Source organism: Larus michahellis, chromosome 7 (genome assembly GCF_964199755.1).
Source record: "Larus michahellis chromosome 7, bLarMic1.1, whole genome shotgun sequence".
In the NCBI taxonomy this organism is placed as follows: Eukaryota; Metazoa; Chordata; class Aves; order Charadriiformes; family Laridae; genus Larus; species Larus michahellis.
In genome coordinates, this window is record NC_133902.1 from 3,796,499 (window position 1) to 3,806,471 (window position 9,973).

General features: G+C 54.7%; 1 protein-coding gene across 5 annotated transcripts in view; it reads right to left on the reverse strand.

Moving 5' to 3' along the window:
• The window catches only part of SLC43A2 (solute carrier family 43 member 2), a 32,269-nt gene extending 24,208 nt beyond the window's left edge, over nt 1-8,061 (reverse strand). For 4 of the 5 annotated variants that reach the window (XR_012588524.1, XR_012588526.1, XR_012588525.1 and 1 more), the window contains exons 1-2: nt 7,205-8,061; nt 5,396-5,592 (exon numbers count right to left, since the gene is read on the reverse strand). Coding sequence is in view for 2 of the 5 variants with exons in the window: in XM_074596217.1 (XP_074452318.1) it covers nt 5,396-5,555 (160 nt within the window). In the remaining 3 variants the exon portion in view is untranslated. Of the gene's footprint in view, nt 1-5,395; nt 5,593-7,160 lie in introns of all 5 variants that reach the window. The other variant, XM_074596218.1, reaches the window with a different exon arrangement.
• Nucleotides 8,062-9,973: the final 1,912 nt, after the last annotated feature.

The window sequence follows — 9,973 nt, forward strand, 5'->3', positions numbered from 1 at the left end:
GAAAACAAGGGGCCGGGAGGCGGGGGAAGAGTGACAAAGTAGTAGTGGTTTCCCTGTGTCAGCACTCTACAGAGATAGCTCAGCTGTGGAGTGGAAGAAGGGTGGAGGGACATGGACAGTGCAGTGACCTTATAATTTTTGGCCGCATGTGTTAAAGAGCCTGTCAACCCTCCCCACAAAGAGATCTCAAAACAGAAATATTAAGCATTTAAAGCCAGAGTAGATGAATTACTGTTAGTGTATTGATGTGTACAGTTGCAACGTGACCCCAGGGAGCTCCCACACCCTACGCCTGCTAGCAGACCCTCCGATGGCGTGCACCATGAGCAGCAATTCCAGGAGGCGAAGAGGACACAGCTCAGAAATGGCAAGGAACCTTGGCCCTCTCTGAAGACTTGCTGCAGCCAGAAAGGCTGGGAACAGAGCACCAAACTTCAGTCCCTGCTTGTACCAACCACCTTGTTTACATCTGCTCATCGCCAGCTCCAAGGAGGGGCCAGACAACAGTGCTATGTGGAAATTCAAATTGTTTGTCAAAATAGAAGCAGCCCCTGAGCAACAAGAGAAGATCCACTGAGGCGTAATGGAAATGATTCAAGCAGCCCTTGGCACCCTGACATCCTCTGATCCTTTTCCAGCCACCACCATAAATAGAACGTTTTGGAGGGGCTGCAGGTGTGTGCAATGTGCATGGGGTCCAGCCGGGAGCCATCTCATTGGGGAGCAGAGATTTCACGTGCCAGCAGGTCGCCAGCATATGAGAGCAAGTGGCAGCACATGACATGCAGCTAGGAGGAGATTAATGGGCAGAGAACCTGCCTAACTACTCACCTACCTGATGCACCTAGTTACAGCAAACAGCAGTTTCCCTCAATCACAGCTCAGATCCTGTTCCAGATCAGCACACGCCACACTGCTGAGGAAAGTCTCCTACGTGCCTGGCTCCATCTGCAACACTGCTTTGGGGAAGGGCTGACCCTGTGCCGACAGTGTTGCCCTCCCCAATTTCTCCTGCCAAGTCCACCTGCATGAAAGCATGCCAGGTCTGACATGCAAGAGTGCTACCCGGGTAAGCCAGCAGCACAGGCTCGGTCCATGTACGCTCACCGCTCGCTCACTGTCAAGCTAGAAGAAGCTGCAAGTCTTTATCAGCAATTACAAGAACATACTGCCTATTTTTACAGCGCTCCCCCTACAAGCAGCAGGATTTCTACTACCCAATTAGTAGTTCAAGTTACTATTTAAAGAACGACAGCTTAGGTGAGAGGAAGGCTGCCTCGGTAATCATTTATGTCAAGCTCATCGCTGGGATTTGTTCAGGCTGTTACTGGAACATTTAAAGTCATCCTTTCTCCCAAATTGAGTGCTGTAGGTTTCATGAGAGGGTCAATCATTAACTACTCTTTGCTGACCTCTTCAAATCCCAGGCACACACCACGTTACCAGAGGAACAAGTCTGGCTTTTTCAAGAGTGACTGCCATCTCAGATGGCAGAGGGGAGGTTTCCTTTCATCTTGTTTCATGGATCAGACTGAGCCGAGCAGGCAAGACACCCCCAGCCACCCCAGCAATAGCTCAGTGGAACACAGCCTCATCTTCCTTTTTTTTTTTTTAAAAAAAAAAAAAAGGGGGGGGAGTGGGGATAAAAAAAAAAAAAAAAAAAAAAAAAATCAGAGCCAAAGAGTCTGGGAGCATTGGTTAAAAGAAAAAAAAAAAGTCACAGTGAAAGACATGTGCAAACAACTGATCTGCAGTCTGCCCACATAAGAACATGTTTTCTCTTTTCAGGATGGTGTCATACTTCTGGGAACTGGGAGGAGATGTTCTTGCTTTATACCACTGCAAATGCAATTTATTCGGGTTTCCCTCTCCGCCTGTCCATCCACTTGCACTTCCAGGACCCTCACTCTCGGCACCCAGCTGAAAGCCTCGTATAACTGGGGCAGCCTCCGGCTAAAATCCCGATCTCTCCCCAGCTGTGGTTTCATTTTGCAGCAGTTCTCACCCAGGGCTGGCACCTTCCCATGCAGCTCTCCGATACCACCGACAGCTGCTAATCAGCACAGCATGTTTCCTGTACAAACTGAACATTTACCACGTTTACTCTTTTCCTGTTTACGGGGTCGCGTGCGCAGCCTTTCTACAAGCCATTGTCAAATCTTACCGGCTTGGAAGGGACCTTCAGACTGCAAGTTCCCCACCACAGACCCCAAATAAATAAGAGCAAAGAGCTGGAAGGCAGCACCTTCCTCCTATGCCCGTGATAAGGCACGTTAACCTGCCGTAAGTGAATTAGCTTATCGTGCCTTTGGTTTTCTACAGCCCTGTCTTAGAGGAAGGCCCTCTGTCCAGCTGGCTCCTTATCACTGCTCTTTGTGAGCAGATTATCAAGTTCAAGACTTTTTTTTTTAACTTTTTTTTTTTTAAACGTGTCCCCAAGACCCAAGCCTCGAGCTTCCTAATTCCAGTAACATCACAGCAATGCAAGACCCTGAACAGATCGAGTTCCCCAAGAGCTGATAAGGCCCAAGTCACGATAAAGACTGCGGAATCAGCACTTGCACCGAATAAAAGATGCTGCTTCAGTTGGTTAAAGGCCAAGTAGTAGCGTAGTAAAATTAAAATGGGAACAAAGTGCCAGTACCAGACTCCTTGTCAGCAAATTTCAAGCATACCTCTCAGGATGTGGCCAAACCTGCCGCCCAGAACGGGTGCAACCCCCCACTCAAACCCTGTTGCACAACTGCTTTAAAAATATTTGCTATTTTGACTTTTTTTTTTTTCCCCTAGGTGTCCACCTCCACCCTCACGCAACCGAGTTAGGAGTCCAGCAGACCCCACATGTTTGCACAGTGGCCGAGTAAAATCCAATAGCAGAAGCCAAGGGCAGGCAGGGAAAGGGGGGATTCAACAGGAAGACAAGGAGCCCCTTCATGAACTGCAGCCACTTTCTGGGCAGCTGCTGCTACCTTCGGAGAAGAGCCCGCAGAAGGGACAAGGTCTAGTTTTCTCTTTGTTGAAGGCATCACAAAGTGCAAGAGCTTTTGCTGACAAATGAAAAGCCCTGCCAAGAACCTTTGGCTCATTAGGAAAAGTCCTTTTTTTTTTTTTTCTTTTTGCAATACTTCCATGCGCACAGCAGCACTAGGAACAACAAGTGCCCAAAGGCTACCAGTTATAATTTGTTTGCACCAACTTTCCAGCCAAGTATACCCACTTGGGCTGCAGGATTCAATAGCTTACACTGAGAAAGGCAATCACCGGGCCACCCTAATCCCAGCAAAGGTCAAGCTCCGCTTGGTGCCGGTCATTCAGTGACTGCTGCAGGGCAGCTGCAAGGCAGTCTGCTGTCCCCACACCGCGAGCTAGGACTCTTCCCTACTAAACCGCTGAGATTACAACGGAGGACAAAAAAAAACAGACAAAGGAAAGCGAGTAAGCATGGATGAACCAGGAAACCAGCATAACTGGTCCTCCATGCTCATCACAAGCCATCAGTTCAGCAGCGATGGCCAGATATTTGAGGACAATGAGAACATTTGACTACATAAATTTCCTTTCAGGGATTAAGTTCTCCTGCCTCAAGGCACAGGTTGGTCACTAGGAGGAAGAAATTGCCTCTAGGACAACAATTTCGCCACAGCCCAAACATTTGCATCTTCCCTGTGGTCTGTGGCATGGGCACTCCCATGGGGAGAGCCAGACAGACCACAGATTGGCAAACATGGGTGAGAAGCCAAGGTGAATCTCACTGATTTGAGACAAAGGCATATGAATTGAAAGCAATCAATGCAAAGAGTGGAAGGTGGGCCCCAAGTGAAGCAGGGCTCTTGTCAGCAGGGCACACCTCAGGAGGCAGACAGGAAAGTGGCTGCTTTCGGAGACAGTCAGCGTTTGCTTATCAACTCTCATGTGGCTTATCTCAGTGGCAGAAAGCCTCCACCTGGTAGGTTTAATGAGATCTCTTACATAGGCCTGTGACAAAGTCACCACGGCTTGGCGAGAACAGAAGTCCTAAACCGTCTCCGGCTGCTGAGGACTCTGCCTCACCCAGCGTGGAGTGCTACTGGGGACCCAAGTGACACGCACACACTTGGAAGCATCATACTACGAGCATAGGATGAAGACTGAGCAGCCAAGCTGCAGCTGGTAGAAGACTCAAACACGTGCTTTTTTGCCAGGTGCACCAGCCCAGGGTGTATAAGGCTGAGGCAGCCACCCACAGGCACACAAAGCAGAAAAGACCACAACAAGCAGCTGATGAATGAGGCAGGGGAAAAAAAAAAAAAAACAAACCAAAACCAAACAAACCCAACAAAGTATCATCACAACTATTCAGTTGCTTTTCACTTGGACTATGTTTCCCCAACATTTCAGATCTCCCTCACTGTTCTCAGACATTACTCACTGAGAGCTCTGGGGTCCATGCTCTTATTTCCACCTCTTTCTTCCCCTGCTGCTTCCTGCTCCGTCTCCATGAGTGGGCTGATCCACCTTCTCATCTCACCCACCACCATACAGCTCTGGGCAGAGCCCAGACATCAAGCTCTTGCCTCTCTTCACCCAGCTATTCCCTTCTCTGAGCACACGTAAACCTTCTGTCATTAAAGCAGCTTTCCAAATCCACGCCACACCTTTATCCTCAGGTTCCTTTTAACCCCGCTGTCCACCCTACCACACTGCGGGATTCCCCAGACCACAATACTCTCCCTGTCCAGGCTGGGGATATATGTCCACATAGATGTTGTTTTTTCCCCAGCATTATCCTTCCCCCACCACAAGATTGTCTCCTTCCCTGCAAGGCTGTGTCTGCAACATGGAAAACCGCTTCCTCTGGCTGGGCTAGAAGGTAGATCTCAAGCCCTCAGAGACACAGCCTGGTTTGAGCACGTCCTAGGTATTTAAAGAGGAAGAGGAAAAAAACACCGGTAGCATTTACTTCTGCAACTTCTCAACAGCAGCACTGGACTCCTCCAATCTCATTTTCACCCATGATCTTTGCTTTCCTACCACTAAAGAAAGACTGCGTGTAGTTTTTCCCCTTCAAACTCGGGACACCCTTCCACAAATCATCATCTTACAGAACCCATCAGGCCTTCCCTTGCAGAGATCAGCCAGGCCACCCTGCAGAGGAAGAACTCATGGCCAAGTGAAAAAGGCTTTACCTAATCCTTAAGGCTTCTTTTCCAATCACTCCGCAAGCAACTACAGGCACATTACGCCATTACAAGGACGCCATCCATTTTGGAAAAGAGCGCACACCTCTTCCTTCTACCCCAGGACTGACCTGGAGCTCAGCCCTACTCTAGCCAGTTCCACATCACCCTAAGACAAGGAACCACACCAGCAAACCTCGGCAGCAACTTATTCACACAAGTCTCCAGAGCATCCTTACCTGTATCATAGCACAGGTAGGAATAAAACCCTTCGGCTTTCAGCATGATGAGGAGGGATCCCCAGCCCAGCAGGACAGCAGAGAAGAGCAGGTTCTCGATGATGGCTGTGAATGCCATCCACCAGCGCCGGCGATGGGCGGTCGCAAGCGTGGGCGCCATTGCTGTGTGGGAAGATGGTCTCGTTCAGAATCTCAACCTGTAGGGACAAGAACAACACCCAGTGAGTTCACAGACGCAGCACATGCTGCTCAGAGAGTGCAAAAAAGCATGGTTTAAGAAGAGATCTCTCTACTGGAACACAAGCAAACCTGCCTGCTGGATGTAAGGCACTCAGGTGTAAAACTTGTTTTTGCAGGTACTAGCTTGCCAAGTTACCTGGAGGGATGGGGGAGTACAGGTGCCCTTGGAGCAGCCCCTCCAGTGCACACACCATGCGACCGAGGAGCGTTCAAGGTCTCCGTTCCACTTCCCGAGCAACAGGTATGAAAATGCAGCAAATATCAACTGCCCGGAGCCCACTCCCCCATCACCTGTATGGGGCAGGCGGCCCATTTGTAAGGCAGTGAGGAAACACATGCCAGAGCAGGGGGGCTTCAACCAGCACCCCGATCTTCTGGCTGCTTGCAGGCAGAGGCTGGGACCGCAGAGGCAGCCCTACAGCCCTAACAGTGGATTTAGTGACCCACCAAGGTCTGCTCTGCCCCACACAGGAGCACAGATGTGCTCTGGAAGGTGAGCACAGGTCCCGTGTGTGCCACAGGTCCTATATACGCAGTTGATACCACAGACGGCTCATCAAGGAGCACTTTTTACTAACTCCCAGACCACCCAGCTGGGAGATAAGGCTGGCCGCATCCTGCCCTGTCCTAGCTGTGCAGACAGCCAGGTGCCCTGCCCGGGACAGCCCGTGGGACATGCTGCTCCACCTCAGCACACCGGTGTCCCCCGGCTGCCGCACAGATGCTGTGGCCGCATTAACTGTCACCAGCTCCAGCTGCCCCGGTCCCTGGGGCCCATGACAGCGAGCAGCAGACTCGGGAGCAGACCTGGCTGGCCAAGGGGCTTCTCCGGGCTGCACAGCACCGGGGCCAACCCTGGGTCATAAGGCAGGTGGCCATTTTAGACAAAGCTGAGCCTTTTCCCAGCCCAGAGCACAGCCTAATCAGGCACCACGGGGAAACGAGCTGGCCACACACCACGGCCCGAGACGGTTTCTCAGGGGTTTCCATGGAGCAGAGGCCCGAGCCCTAGGTTGCTTTGGAGGGGTGCAAGGAGGACAGGGCCACTCTCCAGCCACAGAAGCTGGTGCAGACACAGCAGCCCCGGGAAGCCAGCCTGCAGCCATGCCCACCCCCCCCCGCCTCCACATCTCCTCTCCCTCATCCCTGCACCCTCACGACCCCTCCCCAGCACAGACATCCTCTCTGTGGCGAGAGGGCCAGCCCCCTCTCCGCCCCCACCCACCCCCAGTCACCCCATTCTTCCCCAAAACACGCTGGGCTCCCCTCGCCAACCCCCCTCCCACCCAGCTCTCCCAAAACAGCCCCTCTGCATCCCTCTCCCTCCTGCCCCGACCCGCCCCCAGCGCGCCCTGCTCTCCCTTCCCCATGCACCCGGCTCTTCCCCATCAACCCCATTCTCCCTCCCACGCACGAACCCCCCACGCACCCCCAATACACCCCGCTCTGCCCCACCGCCCCCCTCCCGCTCCCCTCCCTTTTCCCATACAGACCCCACCCCGCTCTCCCCCCACCCTGCGCGCACCCCACTCCGACCCTCCGCGCTCTTCCCCCCCCTCCATCGCTCACCGTCCGCCGCGCCCACCGCTCCGCTCCGCCGCCGATCCCCCCCGGGGTTTTTATCCGTCCTCCCGAGCAAACAGGCGCCGCCGGTGATTGGCCGCCACCCTGGCCAATGAGCGCGCCCGCTGCTGCCGCCGGGGCAAGTGCCGGGCCGCGCGCCTCCCCGGTACCCCCTGGTACCCCCCGGTATCTTCCTCCAGTACCTCCCGGTACCCCTCCCGGTACCCCCCGGTACCCCCCCCGGTATCCTCCCACAGTACCTCCCCATACCCCTCCCCGTTACCCCCCACTAAGCCCCCGGTACCACCCCGGTACCCTCCCAGTACCTCCCGCAGTACCCTCCCCGGTCAAGCACCAGGCTGTACCGGTGGTTTCCCGGCCGGGCCGGGCACACACACCCGGACACACACACCCGGACACAACAACCGTTTTTTCCGCGGCTGGAGGCCAGAAGCGGGACGGCGAGGGGGAAAACCCAACGCGGGGACCGTGAAACACACAAGCACCCCGCACGGTGCCCGCACCGCCGGGTCCGGCGACGCCCGAGCGGGGATGGGACTCGCCGCTTTCCAGGGAAAAAGGGAGGAAAACGGGCTGCCGGTGATGCCGGGCGCGGAACGGGAGGAGGCCCCGCCGGCCCGCCCGCTCCACCTCCCGGCGCGGTGCGGTCCCGCAGCGGCGGCGGGGAACTGCCTGCGGTCCCTGCTGCCGGTGGTTGCCGGTCTCCGCCGGCCCCGGGCGGCAGCGGGGAGATACGCACCGCGCTCGTCGCGGAACGGCTTTTGCTCGAACAGCCCCAGCCCAGCACACGGGGCCGGGACTCCCGGTAACGGGAACCCCGTTATTTCTCATCCGCTGCCGCTAAGAGGCACCGGATCCCTCCTCCGAAGCCCACCCCTCCCTCTCCCCCGCCTGAGGGAGGACCGGAGAAGCTGTGCCCCGTTAAAAGGACCCTGCGCACAGCCCGGGGCAACCAGCCCTCGAGACACCCTGGCCCACAAACACGGTCCGCTGATGCATGAAATAAAAGTGAAATCACCGAGAGCAGCTCTGCAGCCGAGCTCGCCAGAGCTCTGCCCTCTTTTCATGTTAAATTATTTTTCAGAGCCTTCCTCTGCGGGATTTCTAGTCCTGCCATAAACCCATCAGGGAGGTCCCGGGCTGGAGAAGGTGACCATATACTCCTGGAAATCATGATCGGGGATTTCTTTTTTGACAGCCCAAGGAGATGAAAACGGGGTGCGTGGCAAGTAAACAACTCTTGAGTCGCTCAGCAGAAGCTGAGGGCTCGGACAGACGGACGGATGCGCACCCACCACTGCATCCCTGAGAAAGGGGCAGGCGGCGGCGGGTGGGAAGAAGAAACTCCTCGGCTCAGGGATAAGGGTCAAACGCTGCAACAGCTGGAAAGGGGGTTTAAGCCAAAGCAAACAAACAAACAAACAAAAAAGCCCAACGAAAACGAGCCAGGCTGTACGAGTGCGATGTTTTTAGCAGAGGTAGAGAAAGGCTGAGACAGCACGAGGCCTTGGGAGACCTCAGCACCCAGAGCTGGTCGCTGTGTCCAAGAAACACAACCTGCGCCGGGAAGGAGCACAAGGAGGGCTCGGAGGCTGTCTGGGGACACGGGAACCCTGTGCTACAGCGAGAGCGTGGGGGGAGCTCGCTTTTCCTATCCTAGAAGGAGAAAAGAAGCTATCAGGTGATCTGCTGCCTTCTATAAATACACCCAGGGACTGAGTAAACACCATGGAGAGAAAAAAAATAAAGTGAAGCTGAAGAACAGCACTGGCACAAAGACACATTTATAGAAACTGGCCGGGAATGAGTTTAGGCTGGAAGGGAGGTGACAGCTCCCACCCCACCACGCAGGGAGGTCCTCAGCAGGCTTAGGCAGAGCCACTGGAGTAAACGACGTGGTCCTCTTCAAAGGCAGAGCTTGGACAGTTTGGGAGAGATGACAAGGCTGCAGCAATGGGGGACAGACCCCCGTAGCCATGGGGGATGGCTCGAGCCTCTGTTCCTACCTCCAGGAGGCCAAGAGCTGCCCCAGCAGAGAGCACGGACGCCTCTCTGCTTGCGGACAGGACCTGCACCCGGGAACCGCTTCCCACCGGCTGGCGTCAAACCACTGCAGTGGGAGTTGGAGAGTCAGAGATGCAGCGGGGGAAGACATTAACCCTTCCCTCACCCGCCGGCTCCGGCTCGCAGACCTCCCGCACCCAGAATTAAAACCACAAGAGAAGCCGAAGCGAAGCATCCCTGCCAAGAAGACACCAGCGCAACCACGCTGCAGGCGCGCGCATGGGCGGCCAGGCGCCGAAAATCCACTGCTTGTTTTCCTCGCGCCGCCCGGGCAGGGTGAAGATGCTTCACCTGCGAGCAGGGAGGGAAACGTCCTGCCTCGCAGCTCAGCCCGGGAACGGGAAAGGTTCTCGCGGCAGCATTTTCTCAAAGCTGGGTGCTCGTTTCAATGTCAGGGAAGGATCTCAAGTTGTTGTCAGCTATTTACATGCCAGACCCAGGGCGAATCGGCTCCCGTGACGTTCACTTCTGGCACAGTGCTGCTCGGCTCACGGGCTGAAAATAACCAACCAATTAGGGAAAAATGGCTGCTTATAAATAAAATGTGGGGCCGTCCCTGCCGCTGTAATAAAATAGCATCAAAACAAAAAAATAGCCTGTGCAGCACAGAGGTCGGGCCAGGCTGCTGCTCAAGTCTCGCCAGGGTGAGCGTTTTTGTTTGGACAGCAGAATATTTGGTGTTATAATCAC